At 50.6% G+C, this 23,296-nt stretch overlaps 1 protein-coding gene and 1 long non-coding RNA gene across 6 annotated transcripts in view; one reads left to right on the forward strand and one right to left on the reverse strand.

The window, feature by feature from the left end:
* The window catches only part of CHRDL2 (chordin like 2), a 32,747-nt gene extending 13,050 nt beyond the window's left edge, over window positions 1-19,697 (reverse strand). The window contains exons 1-4 of one of the 5 annotated variants that reach the window (XM_027039816.2): window positions 18,947-19,697; window positions 7,301-7,413; window positions 3,393-3,486; window positions 1,260-1,402 (exon numbers count right to left, since the gene is read on the reverse strand). In XM_027039816.2, the coding sequence (XP_026895617.1) occupies window positions 1,260-1,402; window positions 3,393-3,486; window positions 7,301-7,413; window positions 18,947-19,028 (432 nt within the window). In that variant the 5' untranslated portion in view covers window positions 19,029-19,697. Of the gene's footprint in view, window positions 1-1,259; window positions 1,403-3,392; window positions 3,487-7,300; window positions 7,414-9,249; window positions 9,431-18,946 lie in introns of those variants that run through there. The other 4 variants (XM_027039817.2, XM_027039814.2, XM_027039815.2 and 1 more) reach the window with 4 other exon arrangements.
* Window positions 257-21,766, forward strand: LOC113593766 (uncharacterized). Its single transcript, XR_003414087.2, has 3 exons — window positions 257-645; window positions 13,327-13,480; window positions 14,393-21,766. It is a non-coding gene; the product is annotated as an uncharacterized LOC113593766 (long non-coding RNA).
* Window positions 21,767-23,296: the final 1,530 nt, after the last annotated feature.

Genomic DNA, 23,296 nt, shown 5'->3' on the forward strand with positions numbered 1-23,296 from the left:
TGAATTTTGGAGTCATGTGGCCCTACATCTGAATTCTGGCTCTGCCACTTAATTAGCTGTGTGATTTCAGGCAAGTTGCTTAACTGATCTGAGCCTCAGTTTCCTCATCTGAAAATAAGTACAGTAATATCCTTTTCCTAGGGTCTTTGGGGTACTGTTTATAAACACAAGGCATTCCCATGAACCAGCAGGTATAATGTATCAGACCTCTGGAAGAGGCTCAAGCCCTACAAAAATAATTGCTCTCTAGGTTGATTTATAAGTGGTCACTCTTTGTCATTTGTAAGTTGTTTGCTCTGCAGCACAGATACTTTAAGATTCTGAATCTCAGACTGATAGGATCCTGTCCCTGAAAAGATGGATGGGGACACAGGCCCCAGGGAAGTGACTAGATCAAGGTCACACAGGGAACCGTGGCAGAGCTGGAGCTCAAACATGGGTGTCTGACGTCTAATCTAGGCCTCTTACTCTTGTGTCACTGCTAAATCAGATTATTATTTTAAACAGGACGTTGGTGATCACCTGGTCAGACTCCCTCCCACACTGGGAGGAAGTGAGGCCCAGAGAAGTTTGATGAGCAGACAGTATGGAAATCAGGAGAGCAGGAGTTTCTCCGACCAATGTACAGATGAGCTAAACTCCAGGGTAAGAATGCCATGGCGAAAGCCACCTGTAAACCTATAGCAGGGCCACACTTAAGCCCACTGAGGGGAAGGGTGAAGACTTTCCAGATCCGGCCCCGCTTGGCTTTAGTCTCTGTCCCCTGATAACACTGCAGGGTCAGTTCTGCCTGTCCCCAGGCCCAACCCTGACCCCAGCAGGTGGAGTATAAGCAACTTCAGATTAAATCTATTTGCAACAAGCAGTCTGACCCTGTCTCCGTACCCCAGGGCTGATCATTCACTCATTCACTTATTCATTCAACAATCATTATACACATCTGTGTACCAGGCCCTGGGCTGGTAGGAGCAGAGGACACAACGAATTGGGTATGCTCCCTCTATTTGAGGAGTGTAGAGTTACTGGGGGAAACAGAAATGGGCAAATGTCAGTACGAGGTAACTGTGGTAACCGTGCGGAGGATGCGGAAGCCCAGAGATTCCAAACCTCAGAGATTCCCTCCCCGCTGAGCCTGTTCACTCTCACTTTGCTTTGACCAGAGAGGAACAATCCCCCCCTCTCCCCCACCATACCACACCATTATGCTTTGCCGGCCAATCTGTGCCAGCCTGTGCTCACAAGAAGGTGGAAGGTCTTACGGTACAGCTGCAGAGGACACACTGGTTGGGCAGGCGGGAAGGGAGCAGCTCGTGGGCACTGAAGATCTCTCCGTGTTGGTACATGGTCCCATTGTGCTGACAGTACTTTGGGGGGGCCCGGAGCCCAGAGGGGGTGTGAGGTTCTTCAAGTGGAGGCGGGGCAGGAAGAAGAAAAAGTTGAGGTTTCACATTACTCCAAAAGCTTTGTCAAAATTCACTGGCCACTTTTTCGAAGATTTCGCATCTTATCCTGTCTTGGCATTTAAACCAAGCTCTGGCTTCAGCCCTGCCAGCCAGTCCCCATATTAGCTAATTGAGAGGTCTCACTGATAACTACATCTGACCATGTTGCTCCCTCTGATGGGTCCCCACCAAGGCCTTTCAGCCCCTCAGTATCTGAGCTGGCCCTGACAAGTGCCAGAAGCCTCAGCTCCACAAAGCCCCACTCAGTGGGGACCTGCATTAGTTCCCTTAACATTCAATGAGCATATCCATGAGTCCCCTCTAGTGCCAGGCACTGTCCTAGGTGGTGGGGATACAGCAGTGAACAAAACGAGGCCCCACACAGAGTTATAGCCTAGTAGAGTCAGCTGGAATGATCTAGACTATCCCTGTGCTTGGTGTAAGCTCCTGTCATTCACTGGCCACCATAGCCCCACTTGTCAGCACCTGCCAACTAGCCAGTCCTCATCCTGCCAGGTAGCAGGATAAGTCTCCATTCCTGAGAGTACCCACTCATTCCCTCAAGACACCTTTACCAAGCACCTTCTCTGTAGCAGGCACCAGGCTAGGCATTAGGAATAGGAGTGCTGGGTAAGACCCAGCCCCTCCCAGCAGGACTCTCACATTCTGAGGGGTTAGAGAAATACCCTACGAGCAGTGCTGCTGTAGAAGTAAGGGCAGCACAGAAGTCATGGCAGCACAGAGAAGGAGCCCCTAACTCAGCCGAGGGTGGGGTGGGGTGGGGGGTTGGGCAGGGAGGGCTTTCCAAAGGAGCTGATGGCTGAGCTGAGTTATGAGGAACATGTACAGCCAGGTGGGCAAAGGGGCAGGGCACGGAGAGGGAGAGAGGAGCATGTAAGAAGGAAGGAAGCAATGCACAAAATCAGCAAGGAGAGGTACGGACTCCTGGAGTGAGCCTCTGCCATGGAGGAGGCCCTCATGAGACAGGATGAAGCTCAGAGCCCCTACTCCCCAAGGGGACCGAGAGCCAGGAACATCTGTGACCTGAGCCAGAGCCACGGTCAGATCTCTACTGGGGTTCTGCATGGAAAATGAGCCCCTTTGCACACATACTCCACACGGGTCACCAGCTCACCAGGAGAGCCCTGGTTCCAGAGCCGGAGACCATAGTCTGGAGCCCTCTTTTATCACCTTCCTGATGCTTCTAAGCATTAATCCTCCTCTCAGTATCTCCCTACCATTATGTTGGTCTCCCCACTGGCTGCCCCTCATTGGCCACGTGGTTACATATACACTTGGTAATGCCAGTTCCTGTTCAGACCACCTCTCCTCTTCTCTCTTTTACCTTCACTTCCTAGAATCCCAGTCTCAGAGGCTCTTAGAATCTTAAAATCATAGAATCATAAGCATTTAGCATCAAGACACATAGGGTCCCTGAACCTCGGCACTGGGAGAAATCTCCAAATACATGTACTCCAACTCCTGTAGTCATTCCCAGCCCCAGGGTGGGACTCCTGGCATCTCCCTCCAGGGCTTCTGGGCCCCTGCTTACTCACCCCCACTTACACAGGGCATGTCCACCCCCTCCAGCTCCGGCCAACCAGAGAGAGATTGGAGCCCAAGTGTGCTGTCCACAGGCCAAGCACGCCCCTGTTACCTTCAGCCACTTTCCACATTTTCTCCCTCCTTCTGCCAAGCTACTTAAGAATGAGAAATTTGCTGCTACCCCAGCCCTCCGTGGGGATTGGGATGTTTCTTCCCCTGAATACCTTTGTCATCTCAACACCTCTGATAGTAGAGACTGCCCCCTCTCATGCCAGAGGCGCCTCTTAGCCAGAAGCCTGCATTGGGATGGGGTCAGCAGGCAAGGGGAGAATGGATGGGGCAGAGAAGCAGAGAGAGAGGGTGATGAGCAAACACAGAGGAGCCGAAGAGAGAGAGGCCACTTACCCACACAGCGGGGACAGCACTGCTGCGGCTCGGTCACAGGCTGGGGGCAGTGGACAGGCGGGCAGTGGAGGCGGTAACAACTCACATGGGCACTCTGAAGGGGACATGGAAGGGAGGTCCTGATTCCAAAGAACCACTGCCTCCCACCTGAACCTGACCTTTCCCAAAACCCCATCCCAGCTGTGGGACACTACATTTGTTTTCAGCCTGTGACGGAACAAAAACAATCAACTCAATTTGTCCAGTCTCTCCCCTTCCCCTGCTCATGTGCCCCACAGTGTGCACGGACCTGCACAGACCTTGTGTCCCCTTCCCGGTGTTTGAGAAATACAGGTAAAAGGCTGGACTTATTCTGACATTGATCTTGACTGTTGTTGTTTTACATCTGGGGCTTCATTCTTTTACCTCTGAGCCTGAGCTTTGGGGTTACAAGAGAAATGTGACACAGGAGGGCAGGTGACAGGGATGAGGACAAGATTAGAAACCTGATGTGGAGAAGACTCGGGGCTTTGCGATCCACTCCCTGAATCTCTAGGAGGTTTGGGTAACCTTGCACAAAGCCTTGGAGCTGGCACCAGAGAAGGAGGGGCCCAAAGTTCTTTACGCTTTTTCAAGGGCAGCAAATGGAAGAGAAGGGATGGGGCAGAGAAATGGGGGAGGGGGAGTGATGAGCAGAAACAGAGGAGCTAAAGAGAAAGAGGCCACCGCCCCTTCTGGAGGTTTCCCAGCTCACCAGGCAGAGTCTGTCAGCCCGACCTAGGTGGCCCATACCTTACTCTCCCCTCTGTTATAAGGGTCATGGCATTCGGGGGCGGGAGAAACGAATTAGCTCCAGTGGATCACGAATCTTGGACTTTGTCAACTGGACCACATGTTGTCACAGACCATTTACATCTGTCTAGTCCATTCATCCACGAATTCTTTTCCAAAAACAAGGGTCATGCCTCATCTGTTCATCTCTGAATTGTCAGCTCAGGGCCTTGCTCCAGGCTACTGCCTGTTACAGTCTGAACAAAGGAGTGAGTGAATAAATAAGAGCCAGAAAAGAAGGGATAGAGGGCCTCTTTCTTAGATGAAGGGAGGGAGCCAGTTTTGTTCCACTGTGAAGTCAGCGGGTTTGCTTCTAGCCCCCTTGCCCACCGAGTTCCTGGACAGCACCTCTTGCCCCATGGAAAACTCTGGACCAGACCCCAGTCCCTCTGGGGCCACTGCTTCTCAAGACGGCCAGATTGCAAGGACTAATCAGTGTGCTAAGGGGCATCCCAGAGTCCACAGAATTGGTCTGAGCTCCAAAAGGGGCCTTCTAGACGCCTGGAACACATGGGTGCTTAATAAGGTGAACTAAGGGGCGAACTAAGTCCCTCAGATGAGAAACTAGGGCAGAGTGCAAGGAACTGTGTGACCTGAAGAGTTAGGATCTCTTTCTTGATTCCAGCCTTGGAGGAGCCAAGGGATGGAGATGATCAGCCACATGCAGCCAGGAATAAAGTAGAGACAGGCACGGGGTTGAGCGGCAGGTGACCAGGTGGAAGTCCATGCAGCCAGACTGCCTCTCAAGAAAGTCATCACTACCATTTACTGAGGGGCTACTAGGTAGGGACTTTATCTTGTATATATAAATATATGATCTCACTTTATTTGCTCAGCAATCCTAGGGGTAGGTACTGCTATCCACACTTTCACAATGAGAAAAGAGCCTCTGTCTGAGAGGTTAAAGTGCCTAAGACCACACAATAGGTGAGTACTGTCTCCAGGGTCCCTGCACTTCCATGATGCTGAGCTGCCCCTGGTGGACGGGATGGGGACTCATTCATTCTCTCAGGATTTACTACAGGACTACAGGGGTGCCAGGCCCTCTTTTAGGCTCTAGGGACATAGCGGTGAACCCGACATGGTTTTTGCTCTCGCAGAATTTGCATCCTATGAGTAGGAGAGAGACTATAAAAAATAAACAAGTAGGAACAAGGTCATTTCAGATGTTAAACTTATAATAATAATAAAATAGGGTGATGTGCTTGGGCTAATCAAGTTAGAGTGTTTTAGAAACAGCTACCAAAGAAAGCCTCATAAGGAGGTCACTTTTATGTGACAAACTGCGAGATGAAAGGGACCATTTGTGAGAAGATTCAACTGGGGGGACATATTTCAGGCGGAGGAACCACCAGGTAGGAATGAGGTTGAAGCATTGGCACAGGTAGGAGATGAGGTCTGAGAAAGAGGCAGAAGGCAGCTCATGTAGAACCCAAAGCAGGAAATTTGAATTTTACTTTAGGTGCAGTGAGAAGGTTTAAAGAGTGGAATAACGTGATCAGTTTTATGTTCAGAAAAGATCATTCTAGCTGCTGTGTGGAGGACAGATTTAGAGGGGGAACAGGGAGACCAGTTGGGAGGCTGGTGTAACAGCCCAGGGAGACATCGAAGGTGGCTTTCATTAAGGGGAGCAGTGGAGAGAAGTAGAGGAATTCAGGATATTTTCTGGAGATACCGGCACGATCACTTGGGTTGGGGAAACTCGGAGGAGGGAGAAACAAATTAGCTCCAGTGGATCACAAAACTTGGACTTTGTCAACTGGACCGCATGATATGTCTGGAATTTTCTGTTATGGTTTTCTTTCTGTTCTCTGGCTATATTTCATAAAGTTCTTTTTGTAAAGCCTGATTGGCCTCAGATGTGCTAAGGAGAACCGGGGGGGGGGGGGCAGTTGTGGGGGGTTGTGTCTCCGTTGGCAGCAGTGTTCTGCCTCAGGCCAACATGGTAGAAGCAGTGGGGAATCAGACGGAAAGATCCCAGGAGGAGTGAGACCCCAGTGATCAGAGTCAGGAGAGGGGCTGGTCTACCCCCCTCCATCTCCCAATGTCTTCTCAGAAGCTCTTCTGTGCTCCCACTTTGAGGATTGTCTTAACAAGGGAGGCCCTTATAGGCTTTCTGCATTCCTCTCTTGGCTTTTGTTCAGGGAAAGATGCCAAGGGGCTGGCTCTAGGTAGGAGCTAGGTACGCTGTCCCCCTCAAGCACCAGCACCCAGACAAAGACTGTTGAGGATATCGCACCAACCAGGCTGGGCCCAGGCAGCTGAAGGGGTGTTTCAGGCCTCCCAAATCACTCCCCCTCCATCCTCACCCCTCCACCCTCATACCTGGCCTGAGAATTCTGGGCCACCTGGGGGATCTTATTTATTCCACCCAGTTGATAGTACAAGGCTCTGTGGAGGGTGCTGGGGTGGGGTGGGGGAAAGGACACAGAAGTGAACAAAAAGATCTGGTCTCTGCCCCAGTTTGTTCAGCCTCTGGCAGGACACCAAATTGGGCATGAGTAGCAGCCAGGAAGACCTGCTCTCAGGGGCCCCATGTAGAAGGGGCAGTAACTGACAGACACAGATAATTATTATACTTGGCCAACAGTGATCAGGAGAAAGGGACAGAGAATCTTATGTGGCATCCAAGAAGGAGACACACTTGCAGGCGAGGCATCCAATAATAAGGCTAATGGTGAGGGGGGCATTTGGGTGAAGCCTTAAAGAGTCAGTATTTGAGCCAATGGAGTTGGGAGAGCACATCCTAAGGCAGGGCAGCAAGAGAGGTGGCCGGAAGGAAATAGCACAAGGAAAGGAAGGAATGGGAGGTCAGAACAGGGAGGCTCTTGTCCTCTGCTGCATGGGACACAAGGAGGCTGGCAGCAGCCAACATGGAAGGAAGGCTGGGCTGAGAGATGGAGGGGCTGGGTCCCCAGCCCAGCCCAGCCACTGACCCGTGGTGTGACTGATCTCTGGGAGGCGCACACAGCTGTCTGTTCCCACGTATTGCGTACTCGCTAGGGAAGTAGCATGGCCCCACCCTCTCTCTGGAGTGACTTCTCTAGGGTCTCCCGGACGTACCTGTCACAGGTGGTCACGTGGCCAAAGGAACGTACCTCAGAGCAAGTACAGCGCAGGCAGTACATCAGGCCCTGTGGCTCCAAGTAGGGGTGCCAGCTCTCACCGGGGGAATATCTCTTCCCATGGAAAAGGCAGAACATATCTGGGCCTGGCAAACCAACCAGTACTTTGTCAGTCCTAGGAGGCTCCAGCCCAAAGACCCTGCTTCATCCCTTCTTCTTTCTGGCTCTAGGAAGGACGTCATCTGGACCACTTAGGTGAAAGGGAATCCACCAGAAGTGCTCTCCAGTCAGGGGCCCAGAATATCAGAGTTTGTTAGCTTGTCCACACACTTGCTGTGTGACTTTGGATGTGTCACTTCCCCCTTCTGAACCTTAACACTTCTCTCATAGGGCAGTTAGGGGGATCAGACAGGGAAAGTGTTTACAGATTTAAATTGTGGTATAAATGTTATTAGGTGAACAATCTGAGGCCCTGAGAGGATAAATTACACCTTTAAGGTCAGTCACCAAGGAGGGATGCTAGCCCAAGCTTCCTGACTCTCAGTCCAGAGCTCCTTCTGTCCTCATAATAACACTGGCTTCCTTTCCCTTGGTCCCATTTTGCTTATTTATTTACTACATCTCTGCACCCCACCCCTTCCCACTGCTGAGCCTCTCCCTACACACACACACACACACACACACACACACACACACACACCATCTCTGGGTCCTATGACCCACCTTTTCAATAAAGCCACTCAGAGCAATTTTTCTGTGTTCATACTGTACTGTGTCCTTACAGCTCAGCAAGCTGTGATGGAAAGTGTTTGAACTGGGAAAACAAGGGCTATGGAGTGAAAAGTTCTTAGAAAGCTGACACCTAAATTTCCTTAACAATGGTCATTGCGACTACTATGGATGCACTATGGTTGATTACTTTTGTGATCTGCATGTCAGTTGTCTATATGCAGATGAATGCTTCCAGGAATGACTGAGAAATGGTTGTTTCACCAGGTGGGTTAGATACATCTCCTGCAACCCTGCTTTCCTCACTCACTTCACACAGCCAATCAGTCTCCCCGCCTGCCCTCACCTCTTACCAGATCACCACCTAGGCTTGGGTTGGAGCTCCAGGTCTGGCTCACAGCCCCGTGCCTCACCCTGCTGCCTTTTGCCCTGTCCCCGCCAAATCTCCTCCTCACAGGTACCTGGTGATTTTTACAGCCCAGAAGGGATGCTGTCAGTCCTACAGGAAAACTCTTTTAGGGAGGAACTGGGATGCCTAGCACATCCCCAAGGTTTGTGGAATTAGATGAGATTGAGCTATGGAAAAAGGAGCCAACATTTATTGACTATCTTCTCTTTACATAAATTACTTAATTCTCTCATTGGCATTATTGTTTTGGACGTTAAATTGGATGATGCTTGTCAAGGGCTTACTTAGCCCAGTTCCTAACACTTAGTCAAGCGCTAGGATTATGATAATTGTGGTAACAATGACCCTGCAAGATGGGTCATCTTGAATAGATGATAGTGTCCCTCTAACAGGGTCATGGGGTTGTTACCGTAATGATGAGAAAACTAGATGGAAAAACTGAGGATGCACTTGTCTAGGCCATCCAGCTAGCGTTTTAAATCCAGGACTCTACTCCCAGGCAGAGCCCTCCGCAGTTCACCTCCCCACTCCATGGCTTTTTGCCCAATCCCAGGGCCTAGGGGCTCCTCTCTCTGCCTCAGCCAACACCTTACCCTGTTCTCTATTTTCTTTCCCTGTTCCCTACTGGTCTAGAATCTAGAAGGTGCCTTTCATACCTCCTCCTGCCCACTTCCTAGAGTCTTCCTGTTAGATATTGGACCACACAGAATCACAGAGAGCTGAAAGCAGCACACCAGCAGGGGCAGCTCGTGCAATGCAGAAATCCCCTCTCCAAGTCGGGGGTGCTGGGGCGGGTCCCTGGCACACACCTCCAGAGGAGAGAGGCTCAGGGGCCATTCCCAACCTGCAGAAAGTTTCCCCTGTAAGAAGCTGGAACCGGCCTCCCTCTGGTTCCTTGCATGACTCCTGTTCTGCCTCTCAGGCCTCCAGTAACAAAGATTTGAAGTCCTGGTCATGATGCCCTCAGAGTGCTTCAGTGGCCGCTGGGGATTGTAGCAGCACAAGGCTTGGTTCTCTCCCCACCCCCTCCCCAGCTCCCTAAAGTAGAGGGGGGATCAGACAGCAGATCCCGTTCCCAGCAAGGCCCAGGCTGGCCCGTATCAAATGAGCTGTGTTTATCTCTCAGCCCCCGCTGGCAGAGAAGGCGGGACCCAGCCCCAGCTGGGGTGCTTGTCAGAGCCAGCCCAACTCTCCAAGGATTGAATAATGTCTTTCTTCCTCAGTCCCCTCCCCCCACCCGGGAGGGGGCCGATTGCAACACAACCTCGAAGAAGCCTTCAGTCTGAGCCTCCTTGCTGAAGAAACCCTCTACTCCCACCTTCCTTGGGGCGGCCCTGTAGCCTGGCCCCTGTGCCAGTTGGCATCCCTCCCCCTTGCCGCCTGCTCAGAGCACGGAGACAGAGGGAACGGCTCAGCCCATGCCCAGGCCAGGAAGCCGGTTGCCCCACCAACAGACCTGGCAGTGGCTGAGAACGTGTGGGGCCTGGCAGGCCGGTCCCTCAACCCCAGGAGGCCCTGCGGCCACAACCCCACCCAACCACACCTTCCAAGGTGAGAGGCACAAGGAAGGGTGGCATTGCCTGGGGCTCCCTCTTATACCAGGGAGGTGAGTGCCCCAAGGCCATGCCAAAGCCAAGCAGAAAGAGGACCGGCCAGGCTGCAGCCTCTTCCATCCCTGCAGTCCTGGCTTTAGCCCCCATCCTTGCTTATGGCTGGGAGGAGCTCTAACTCCTTTTGCCACCAAATCACCTTGTGACAATGAGGAAGCCTTGCTCTTCCTTCTCTCAGCCTCAGTTTCTCTTCTGCAAAATAAGGGGGGTGGTGAACTTTGATCTCCAAAGGTTTCTGCACAGATACTGCTTATGAGTCTGTGATTTCTCAATTCTAAGACTGCAAGTTTCTAAGATTGAAGATTTGAGAATTCTGTGCTTCTAAGAGCCTACATTTCATGAGAACATGAAGCTTCTGTGATTTTGTGGTTCTAAGATTTGACCATTTCAAGCTTCCATGATTTAGGATATATTGGTGGTGCCACACACCCAAGCTCTTGGGGCTTCCAAGGTGGGCTAGGATAAGGTTCAGGGAGCCAGTGAGTAACATGAAGAAGGAGGCCAAGTTTGTCTCTCACATCCCCTCCTTTCCCATCTGCTCCCTTGATCTTCTGTGGCCTTCTCCCACCTGCCCTGCCCTTGGGCCTGCCCCGCTGCCCCTTTCCACCCACCACTGTACCTCATCCCATCCACCTGTACCCACATTCCTCTCCCCAACTCAGGGGGCAACTGGGCCTGCTCTTGAGGATCTTTTGGAGTTAATGGCCCCTAGCAGTGATGTCTAACTCAGGGAAAAGACAGCAGTGGAGGAAAAGGACAGTTGGCCCTGTTCCAGGCTTTAGATAGAGAAGAATTAAAGTTGGACAGGCTTCCTACCCCTCAAAATGCGTGTAGGTGTGTGTATATAGTCCAAAGACCCTGGCTTTTGAGTCAGATAGGTCAGGATTCAAACTGGATTTGGCTTTTATCTGTAGCCTGAGTTTAGACAAATTACTTAATCGCTCCAGGTCTCAGTTTCCATATCTGTTAAACGGGATTAGTTTTGGCTACCTCTCAGGGTTATTGTAGAATTAAATCAGATAATATATGCAACGTGCCTAGTGCCTGACATGTATTAGATGCTCTGTTAAATGGTAGGTTAGTGGCACCTGGGTGGCTCAGTCAGTTAAGCGTTTGACTTTGGCTCAGGTCATGATCTCACAATTTGTGAGTTTGAGCCCCACGTCGGGCTCTGTGCTGACAGCTCAGAGCCTGGAGCCTGCCTCGCATTCTGTGTCTCCCTCTCTCTCTGCCCCTCCCCCACTTGTGCTCTGTCTCTCTCTATCAAAAATAAATAAATGTAAATGGTAGGTTAAAAACAAAAAGCAGATCTGGGTGCTGACTCCAAACTTCCCTAACAGTCTGTTTGTCATGGTATTCCATTTGTTCCCACAATTTTATGGGCAGCCCCCAGACACCCATTAGGGCATGAATATCAGGGTAGCTGCCACTGAGGTCACATCTTCCAGGTGTCATTTACAACCTCACCAACCCTGTTTCCTGTGGCTCCCCACACTCTCCTAGCCGCACTCACAAGCCAGATTCCCTCAACACCCCCTCTGCCTACACAGACCTCAGGGATGGGATACAGAGATGAAAGGGGTCAGGAGGCTGGAGAGGGAGGGAGAGGCTCACAAGGGGCCTTGAGAATCCAGAGGGCAAAAGAAAGGCACAGAAAAGTTTTAAGCCGGGGCATGCCCATGGTCAGGTTTGCATTTTTTAGCATTATCAGTGTGGCCACAGGAGTGGAGAATGGGTTGGAGGAGGTGGAGGGCAAAACTGGAGGCAGAGAGACCAGGGAGGCTGTTGCAGTCACTGGTTGTGAGAGAATGCCGGCCTGCGCCAAGACGGAAGCTGTGCCCACGGGCAAAAGTGCGGATTTGAGGAACACTTAGGAGGTATGGTGGGCGGGTTTTGGGGCAGGCTGGATGTGGGCGGGGAGGATAAAGGAACAGTCTACAGTAGTAGGACTGAGGTTTCAGGCCTGAACAACCAGGTGAATGGGGAGCACTTGACACAAAAACAGAAAGTGTTATTATCATTAGGTGTAGTAATGTTACTTCCTGCTATTCATTCATTTATTGAGCTTTTGTGTATCAAGTCTTCTACAAGTCTGTGGGCCTGGGCCATGACTAAGACACAGTCCCCATTCTCAAGAAGCTCACAGCCTAATGAAGAAGACGGATAGATATAATACAGCTGACCCTGAACAACACAGGTTTGACCTGCACAGGTCCACTTATATGTGGATTTTTTTACACCGCGGTACTGTAAATGTATTTTCTCTTCCTTATGATTTTCTTAATAACATTTTCTTTTCTCTAGCTGACATTATTGTAAGATTACCATATGTAATACATATAACACACAAAATATGTATTGATTGACTGCTTATGTTATCGGTAAGGCTTCAAGTCAATAGTAGGCTACCAGTTATTAAGTTTTGGGGTGAGTCAAAAGCTAAAGGCAGGTTTTTGACTCTGAGGGGCTTGGTTCCCTTAACCCCCACATTGTTCAAGCATCAACTGTACATACAGTGTGACAAGTTCTATGACAGTGAAAGCACAGAGTCTTTGGGGAAGGCTTCCCCCCAGAAAAGATGCCTGACCTGGATGTTGGAGGGGTTAACAAGGTGCAGATGGAGGGGAAGGACCTGTCAGGCAGGTCAGGAGCTACGTGCAAAGGCACAGAGGTGGGGGTGACTGTGGTTCACGCAAGGCCGCTGCAGGTGGCTGGGACATGCCGGGTGCTAGCTCCCCTTCCTGCCCGTAGCATCCACTTGAATAGGCCATAGCCAAAGCTCTTCCCTAGCTTGACACTGACTTAAAGTCGCTGGACTTAGTTGGTCCCATCTGATTTCAGGGCAACAGCGTTTACCATATAGACTCTAAATCTTATCATGTCACCTCAGACTGCCATGAGCTGGCTCTTGCCTGCTTTTCCAGCAACACTGTCAGTGGTGGCCTTGTTTTCAGCCTCCCCTCCTCTTGTTGAATCTCTCACTCTTTCACCACCCCACCAGGCTCTTTCGCACTTCTGCTCCTTCCCATGCTGTTTCCTTCACTTGGAATGTGATTCTCCAACTCCATGTTTGGCCAACTCATTCTCATTCTTCAAAAGCCTGTCTAGATGCTGCCCTTTCGGTGAAGCCGCCCCACCCTTCCAGGCCAGCTGCCAGTCCTTCCTCAGGGCTCCCACAGAACTGAGTTCAGCCCTCTGTGACAACTCCTGTCACTGGGTTTGAAGTACTTATTAAGTGCATTCTTCTTCCTTACTAAACTGTGAGCTTCTTGAGAGCAGGGACCACATCTCATTACTTTTTGGGTCTCCAGTGCTCTGCACAGGTCCTACACAGAGTTGGTGCTCGATAAATGAACGCGCCATGAAAGAATTGAGTCAGCGGAGAGGGGAAGTTCTGGAAGAGGAGGTGATTGATGGTCCTTAATCCTGGAAACCTCTTTAACAAAGAAAATACTTCATCATGTGGTAAGATAGCACTTTTAGCACTTTGACCCTTAGCACTTTGACCTTGCCACCTAACCGGAACTAGCCTTTGACCTCCCCTTTCCAGCCCTCGCCATCTAAACTCCCAAGCCAAATACCATGTAAAAAAGGGCAGAAGCCCAGGTAGGTAAGGGGATGAGCGATTCCATGATCTTCACATGTAAGTCAAAGTTTCCAATCTGTTCCATTCAAGGTCATCCCACAGTCTGCTTTGAAACTCTCATGCTATAAAGGCCTCATAGGGGATAGTTAGGAGTGGGTAATGTGATTGGGAATTCTTCCAAGAAGAAACAGAAAAGACAACCAAAAAGAAGCTTCTGGGATGCAGGGGAGGCTGGAAGGGACCAGGGGATCTGGGGTGTGAGGAGAGAGGCCTGGGACTGTGGCTGGCCTGTCCCCAGCCTGCAAGAACTCAAGAAACCTGAGCGAGCCAGCTGCGCAGGAATGTGAGAAAGTTTACATCTTTTCCCTTGCGCCCACACAGCCATTATTTATTTATAGTTCCCTTTCATGCAAACAAACTTGCTTCCCTCTAAGACATAAGCTCTGCTCTGGGCACTGGCACCCAATGGGGGAGGCCTCCTAAGGGAATCAGAAGTGAAAACCTCAGGTCCTCAGTAGCTAAGCTGTATGACCTAGGGAAAGGGCCCTCACTTCTCTGAACCTGACTCCTCTTCTCTGGCACATGATGGATGTTCAGGAGTATAGAAGGACCTGAAATGAGAGAGCTGTCAAACCAGGTAAGGCAGCTCTGTTACCAGCAAGTGTCGGGGAGGGGGGGGGGCACAGATGAGACTGTTTACATTCTGTTCTGCCTTGGACATAGATACTTAGATTCACAGAATCTTAGAAAGTTAGGGACTGAGAGATGACATCCAATCCTTTATTTTACAGATGTGGAAACTGAGTCCGAGAAGAGAGGTTGGGACTTGCCTAAGATCATTGATTTATGCTAGCACAAACTCCAGTGGCAGTCTTCAGACCTGAGGGGGGTGCTTATAGGAACACCCCTTCCCTAAGGGGGCAGGACCAGAAGAAATGGCTTTGAATTGCGAACAAAAGGATCCAGGTGAGATATAAGGAAGAATTCCAGCTGTAAGAATGGGTAACATAAGAAGACTGGAACCACCTTCTCTGGGATGGGATGAGATCCCCTCTAGGGGGTTGCCTGAAATGATCTCAGCACTGCATCTCCCAGGGGCACCGCTCTCACATCAGTCCTTTTCTTTGGGAGTCCAAGGGATTCAAGATCCCTCTCCCAGAGACCGGCGCCATGGCTGGTGGCTGGGGGAACTTGAGAGGCCAGTCCTGGAACAGGTGCAACAGCTGGAACAACTGCGCAGCTGTTACCCAGCTCCTGCTCAGCAGCCAGCTAGCCAGTGAGTGAGACAGAGACCTCTACTGGTGGGAGTGAGGAAGTGCAGAACCACCTAGACCGACCCAGAGAGGGGCCTGCCTGGAGCCAGATGTCAAGCCTTCACTCAGGTGTCCCCCTCCCCCGTGTAAATCTGGACAGGTAGATGGGGATGCAACTAAGCTGAAAAGCAGGGCAGGGTCCCTGCCGGTGGGTCCCCCTACACACCCACTGTTCTAGGCCTCCTAAGTACTGGAGGGGCCACTCCTGGTGTCTGAGGATCTATTGACTCCTCCCTAGCAGGACAGGAGTACAAGGCTGCAGACCTAAACACCCTGACTTCCTTTCCCGAAGCCCAGAACAGACTCAGAATCAAGGCAACAGCATCTTTGGATCTTAGAGTCTTAGAATCATGGGATATTAAAGCCAGAAGTGTCCTCAGTGATTGTCTCTTGGGGTCAACCATCTCTCTTTACCGCTGGGAAAACTGAGGGGGGGAGAGAAAGGCAACTTGTCTGGTGTCTGCGTGGCTGGAATTAGTAGCAGAGCCAGACTGAGGCCCTGACCTTCTGATTCCAAGTTTGTCCTCTGTACTACTTCATATGATGGGAGCTCCCTTCCTGCCCTATCTCTGCTTCTGCAGTCTGGGATTCTGTCACTTGGGAACAGAAGCCTCAATTCCCACAGTTCACATCACCTTTGGAGAGAGGCTAGAGCAATTGACGGTTTTACCTGATAACTGACTGTCTCTTGAAAGCAGGACTGGACAGCGGGAGGGAAGAGAAAGCAGAAGCGAGCCGGATACCTTACGGGCAGGAGGGGGGTGGCAATAGTAAGGGAGGAGCACAAGGAAGAGGCACTGACATAGGGGGAAGAGTACCGGAGAGGGAGTCAAGATACTAGGCCGGTTCTCATTCCACAGAGAAATGGATACCCAAACTGACTAACATCATACATGTATGTGTCTTCACCTGGGGCTGGGGTCAGTACCAGTCAGTGACCAGGTCACAGACCTGGAATCGGGGTTAAGTCCGTGGTCAGGGCTTTGAGGATCAGGGCTCAGCCTGTGGCCAGAGTTGAGACTCAGTCCGGGTTGAATTCAATCTGTGGCTGGAAACGGAGCCAAGGACAGAATAACCTTTGTTTGAATAGCCTTTTTGCACTGTAACTGAGGAGCAAACTGCCATGTGTGTTCACAGGCCTTTGGCATTCCGCAGGGCTGAGCCACCTCAGGAGTCTGACATGACACAGACTTGAGAATTCCCATCCGTTGGTATCACTTCTGAAAGCACCTAAGGTGTCACCAGGAGATTTCTTATGTACAACGGGCCTTAGATCTTACTTGAACTAAGACAAGGACCATCACAAGACACCTCCAAATAGGACTCTGGCAAATGACTATAGAATAGGATTGTTCCAGGGCGCCTGGGTGGCTCAGTCGGTTGAGCCTCCGACTTCAGCTCAGGTCACGATCTCACGGTCCGTGAGTTTGAGCCCCGCGTCGGGCTCTGGGCTGGTGGCTCAGAGCCTGGAGTCTGCTTCCGATTCTGTGTCTCCCTCTCTCTCTCTGCCCCTCCCCCGTTCATGTTCTGTCTCTCTCTGTCTCAAAAATAAATAAACGTTAAAAAAAAAAAAAAAAGAATAGGATTGTTCCTAGATTCATAGATTGTCAGCACTAGACAAAGTGAGGCTCCGAGCAGGGAAGTGATCTGTTCAAATTCACACAACCCATAAGCAACAAATCTATTCTTTAATAAATTTGCTGTGTGAACTTGGGCAAGTCACTCCCACTTTCTGGGCTTCAGTTTAACTATAGGAAAATTGGGGGGGCGGGTAGAAGCAGACGATTTTCTAAATTTTTTTTAATGTTTATTTATTTTGAGAGAGAGACAGAGCATGAGCAGGAGAGGGGCAGAGAGAGAGGGAGACACAGAATCCGAAGCAGGCTCCAGGCTCCGAGCTGTCAGCACAGAGTCCAACGTGAGGCTCAAACTCACAAAATGTGAGACCATGACCTGAGCTGAAGTCGGGTGCTCAACCGACTGAGCCGCCCAGGTGCCCCAGAAGCAGGTGATATTCAAAGGCTCTTTCAGCTCTGACATCCCAGAATCTGAACATACCCCTCTGAATGCCAGTCCACCTCACTTTAACTCAAGTCTGCTCTGAGTTGTTTTCTTGTGTGTCTGTCGCTAAGACACTGCCTGAAGGCCAGTGGAGGCACAGAGGAAGGAGAGCAGAGTGGATCAGGTGGCCAGGGAAAGTTTGCTGGAAGAAGTTTGACCTGGCAAGGTGGTGAAGGCCTGACAAGATATGGGAGGCCAAGAGCAGGGGTGTGGGTAGGACAAGAGCAATCCTGCACAACGATCTGATTCTAGGACATCTTTCCAAGATGCATCAGGGGCAATGGTACCCGGAGAAACACCTTGGGAGCTAAGAACGATGTGCCAAGAGGAAGGGAGGCAGGCATTAAGGGCATTCTGTACTAAGTCCCTTTTAAGAAACAACAGGTAAGTGTTAGGAGGAAACCTCCAGGGCCCAAGGAAGGGGAGGAGGAATTTACTGAGTACTAGGCATTGTGCTGGCTGACTGAACACAGTCACTTCCCTTAATCCTCCCAAGAACTGTTTGGGTTCCAGGTAAGTATGTGTCTTAGGTGATGAAATCGAGGCTCAGAGAAGTTGTGACTTATGAGAAGTCACACAGCCGCTAAGGGGCAGAGGCAGGACTTGAACCCAACAGAGTTCCTTCCATTACTTGTTACTAAGGACTTCTATGAGTCTCATGCTAAGGGCAGCCCAGAGACGACCAGACTTGCAGCCTGCCCTTACAAGCAGAGACAAGAATGAAACAAAATCCAGCACTGCCAGCTCAGGAAAGTCGTGTGCCAAAGAAAGGCAGCAATGGGGGAGTGGAGCTGTGGGGAGGGCAGAGCGCTAGGCGGGGAGTTGGGAACCTGGGGTCTTCATCCGAGGCTCTGCGCTGTGTAACCTGGAGCAAACCACTGCCCCTCCTTGTCCTCAGTTTCTTTATCAGGTATTTCAGGGTTTGAACTAAACTCCTTCCTTCTCATCAAGAGAATCTTGGTTTTGTTTTCCATCCTCACAGTATTCTAAGAGACTGGGGATGGAGAGGAGGTCCAGGAGCCTCTGGCAGAGGCAGTGAGGGAACTGAGCTGCAGAGAGATTATATAAACTGTTTGAGGTTACACTAAGTGGAGAAGCATGAATTCGGGAACTGATTTTTTTTTTTAAGACGCTACCATGTACCAGCTAGTTGCTTTATTATATTTTCTCTGATTTAATTCTCACAACAGTCCTGGGATTTTTGACTCCCATTTTATAGATTGGGAAACTGAGGCTTAGAGAGGTGCCCTCCATCAGCTGGTATTCAGAAGATCTGGGATAGTGAAGACTGGTCTATCTCCCTGTGCCCTGCTGCCTCCCAGGGTCTTACAGCTCCAAATCAGGGTTCCTTCCAGATGCTTTGCTGTGCAGCAGGGGGAAAAGCATAGGATTTGGAATTGGAGAGCTCTGGCGTTGGATGGCTTACTAGCTCTGTAAACTTCAGCAAGTTTCTTCTGTTACCCTAAGTTTTCTCATCTGTAAAATGCAAATGATAGTACCCACCTCTTGGGAGTCACGTGAGGATCACAACGGATAACAGAATGAGGTTACCTAGCGAGCTCTTCTTTCTTTGCACCGGCTCCCTTTGAATACAATAGTCTTTACATCTCCATCACCTTCTTCACACCCTTGCAGCCAAACATACCCTGCTCTCTGCTGAGAATATGAAGCACCACCACCAGCCTACACACATGCGCACAGTGTCCTGCCTTCTCTCCCACTGCCCTCAGTCCCCCTCTCCTCAGGTCCCTGGCAGCAGCCCCCCTGGCCCTGAGTTTTGCCAAGTTCCCCCCAGTATCCCAGACTCATCAGCCCATACTGGTCGGCAGAGGAGTCTCCACTCTCCCCGCACAGGTGCTGGCTGGAAGGCTGCCAGAACAGTATGGGGTCCCAAGTCCTGGCACTTTCCCTGCACATCCCAGGGGCTCGCATCCCTCCTCTGCTTATCCAGCCCTCCCCTCCCCTACTTACGGGCTCCGGCGTGAGAATCCAAGGGGAACCAGAGCAGCGCGAGTCCCAGCAAGGAGGAGAGGACCCTTACCTCGGGAACCATCCTTCCTTCCCCCGGGGCCAGGCCGCCAGGCGCTGAGCCAGGAGGGGCGTCGGGAGAAACTGAGATGAGGACACTGAGGCACAGGGGCACAAAAGCAACCAGGGGGGGGGGGGGGGCTGCTGCTACAGTGGAGAGTCAGAGAAGGGTCGAGTAGGCGGTGAGAACAGAAAGAGAGGTCCAAGGTGGGAATAAGAGGAAGGTAGAAAGAGGACAAGGGAAAAGGAAAGACAGAGAGATGGAGAGATGGAGGAAGGTACGGCAAGAAGGGAAAGCAATAAAAGCAAAGGAGAAGGTGAGAGGGAGGGGAGGAGGAGAAAGACGGGGAGGACAGGGGTCTGCAGAGCGCGCAGCGTTGGGCGAGGCGCGCGGGAGCAGCGGGCGATTCCCGGCGCGCGGGCTAGAATCGGCCGGCGCCCCCTGCTCGGTGGGCTCGGGGTCGGGCTGCGGGGTCCTGGGGCCCGGCGGGGCGGCGGTACCGGCGGCGGCGGCGGCGACGGCGCGGCTGCCACGGGGGCTGGCTGAGCGCGGGCCGGCTGTGCACGCCAAGGGCGCCAGGCGCCGCGCTCGGGCGCATTTGTACTTTGCCGCGGGAAGCAGGCAGCCCCGGCCTGGCGCTGGCCTAGCGCTGGCGCCTCCTCTGGGGCACCGCGGGCTCGGTGGATTGGCCACCCGAGAAACAGGCCCACTTTACCCCTCCTCTCTGGTGCGGGTCTCTGGGACGCACGCTCCAGGCGCGGCGCCGAGAGGAGGCGAGAGGGCTGGGGAGGGGGAAGGGGCCACCCGGGCCACGGGCTTTAACCCCTGACTCCCCGCGGCGCCCAGAGAGCAGGAGGACGCAACCCAGTTAGGCTTCAGGTGAAACTTGGGGGCTGGGAAGGATGAGATGCTCGGGTGGGAGAGGCGAAGCGAGCTGCGGGACCCGCGAGGCGCTCAGGGTAGGGCTCTGGGCGGTGCGTGCACATCACTCTCGATGGAGTCAGGCAGGACACTTGCCATTCTTAATTCTGTTTGTGGTCTTGGACACGCCATCTCAGGATCTAAAATGCGGATCTTAATATCTCCCCACTTCTTTTTGCGAAGATGAAATGAGGTAATGAACGTCAAAGTACTCACATCTCAAAAAGAAGGGGTCGTAATCCCATGCACCTAGAATACCCTTACCAGTTCCCCTTCCTACCCACACGCTAGGTGCCTAGGTTGAAATCCATTCCAGCTGGATTCTTGGCCCTTCCTCTGGAAGTCTTTCTCTACCTTTCCCCCTCCCACTCCCAAAGGAGGACATGGTCTCTCCTTTGTCTCTGCAGGTAAGGCTCCCACCTCTCTGAGAGTGATGACCGCGTTCATTCCTCTTCAGTGAGAGCTGATTGTCAGTCACCTTTCCCACCAACGTGAGCTCCCTGTGGGTGCCGCCCTGAAACCCATGATTAATGCTCCATACCGTGTGTGGAATGAGTGCATGAATTAGTAGGACGCTTGAGCTTTCCAGATAAGAAACACCCAGGCTCTGAAATCCAAAGCCTGGGTCTCTCCCGGCTCTCTCCCTAGCTTGCTGGGCCATTTTGGTGAAGTTCATCCATCCTGCTTTGGATCTCAGCTTCCTGCCCAGCTTCTCTTGCAGAGCTACTGGAAAGCCCAGTGAGCACCCAGAAGAGTGAGAGGTGAGATGGGAGGCCAAGCCACATCCCACTCTGGTAGAGAATCATTTCTAGCTCTGCACACTTCTGGAAAGATAGCTTCCCGTGATAAGGCTGGGCTCCCCATTCCCAAGTGCTGCCAGGCCATCCCCTCCAGAACAGAGAGCAGGGGGGAGGAACCAGTGATCTCAGAGACAGAACTTCCCCGGGGCTCTCCGAATCAGGGACAAGCATGATCTGCCCCAAAGGTGCCCTTCAGGCTTAATTTCTCCCACTCCAATCCGGCCAGTCTCTTTCTCTCCCTTGAGTATACCTTATTTTAACAGATAATGAGAGCTATGCGTGTCATCGTGCTTCCCTTTTTGCCTTGCCTTTCAGGAAGCGCAGTTAAATTTAGTGCTTAATTGCAGAAATAGTCTCATCCCAAGTTTCTGAGTCAGAGATCTTTTCCTTTCTCCATCTTTGTTTATTTATTTTTAGATGTTTATTTATTTTGAGAGTGTGCATGGGGAAGGGGCAGAGAGAGAGAGGGAGGGAGAGAGAATCCCAAGCAGGCTCTGTGCTGTCAGCCCAGAGCCTGACGCAGGGCTTGATCTCACAAGCTATGAGATCATAACCTGAGCTGAAATCAAGAGTCAGACACTTAAGCGACTGAGCCACCCAGGTGCCCCTCTCCATCTTTATTTAAAGTCTGCTATACATATATATCCGTGTCTTAGTTGTAAGAGACGAATTAAGATTGGCCTGTCCTATATCCTGCCCATTTTACTTCAGGAAAGGTCTCTACCATGAAACCCCAAAATGTCTCAATCCTTCTCTCCATCCTCACTGCTCCCAGAGTTGGGGCCATTGTCATCCCTTACCGGGATTTTGCCAACAGCTTCTAAGCAAGGCTGCCACCCCTAACCTGGGCCCCTTCAATTTATGTTCCTCCCATGTGCCCTAAGAATTATTCTGATTATTTCGACTGACAAATCTGATCACATCACTTTCCCCTTAAAATCCATGATTGGAAATAGATAAATATATAACATTAAATGCAATGTGGTACCCTGGATTGGATTCTGGGACAGTAAAAGGACATTAGTGGAAAAACTGGTGAACAAAGTCTATACTTTAGTTGATAGTAATGTAGCAATCTTGGTTTCTTCATTTGGACAAAGGTTCCCTGGCTATGTAAGATGTTAGCATTGGGGGAAGTAGGGTAGAGGATATAGGGTTCTTAGATAAGACTCTACTATCTTTGTAACTCTTCTATGAATCTAAAATCTTTCCAAAATAAAAAAAAAAGCCTTTCCAAAATGAAAAGTTTATTAAATAAATAACAGAAAAAAATTATTGGTTTCCTATCATATACAGAATAAAATCCAAAACTGGTAACATTGGATTCAGGACTGTGGGCATTTTGGCTCCTACTTACCACTCCCATCGACCCTACACTTCACTACTCACTTCCCCAAATTGGCTGTGATTTCCCACACCTTCACATGTTTGTATATGCTTTCCTCCTGCCTGCATCATCTTTCTCCTTCTCTATCTAGTGAATTCCTTTTCACTTTCAAAAGTCAGCTCTGAGTCACTTTCTTCTCCAAGGCCTTCCCTGAGTCCCCCAAGCAAAGCAAATTTTTGGTCTTTGTGTTTCCCAGAGCACTTTGTATTATAGCTACTGGCGTGTAAATATTTATTTGCATTTTGGAGTAAATATTTGCATTTCCACTCAGTACTGTGGGGAGCAGGAGCCTTTTTTCATTTGTATCTGTACTTCCAGCACTTAGCAAGGCCCCTGACACACAAAGAAATGGAATAAATGATTGCTTCGTGGATGAGTGAAGACCTCAGTGATTTGAAAAGATATTATTCTTTCACGGGGGAGGCTTCAGCACCCCTATTGTCCTCGGTTTTAATCAATGATTGACATAAGAAGCAAGCATTTGAGGAAAATCTCTGAGTCTTCTGTAGAATTGTTGAAGATAGTTCTCCAGGAAGATGGTTGTCCTTGAAAAGGAGACTTGATAAATTCTTCCAAAATCTATTCAGAAAAAAAAAAAAAGTACCCATAGCAATTTGTTACAAGTTTGGTACCTGTTTGCTTCCTTCTTAGGGAACTTGCTCATTGCCTTCCAAGGCAGACCATTCAATGCACTGTTGGACAATTCTTCAACTGGGGTGCCTTGGTGGCTCAGTCGGTTAAGTGTCCAGCTCTCAAGATTTTGGCTCAGGTCATGATCTCACAGTTCTTAAGTTCAAGCCCTGCATCCAGCTCTGCGCTGACAGCACAGAGCCTGCTTGGGATTCTCTCTCCCCCTCTTGCTGTCTGCCACCCCCCACTCCCACGCCCTGCTAGCAAAGCTCTCTTTTTCTCTCTCTCTTTCTCAAAATAAATAAACATTAAAAAAAAAAGTTCTTTAACTGATATCTGATTCTCCGTGACTCCCCTCACTGCCCCTAGCTCTGCCCCCAAGGATGCAGAGAGTAAGCCAACTCCTTTTGTCTTTTGAGAACTCTCTAGAGATTTGAGACAGAGGACTCCTCTTCCATACTTGCATCCTTACTAGTTCTGGCTCTTGGACCCGTCATGCCACATTATATTTTCCCTTTTCAAACTCACTGAGTGCTTTTGCTTCCCATGTCTCT

This window comes from Acinonyx jubatus, chromosome D1 (genome assembly GCF_027475565.1).
Source record: "Acinonyx jubatus isolate Ajub_Pintada_27869175 chromosome D1, VMU_Ajub_asm_v1.0, whole genome shotgun sequence".
In the NCBI taxonomy this organism is placed as follows: domain Eukaryota; kingdom Metazoa; phylum Chordata; class Mammalia; order Carnivora; family Felidae; genus Acinonyx; species Acinonyx jubatus.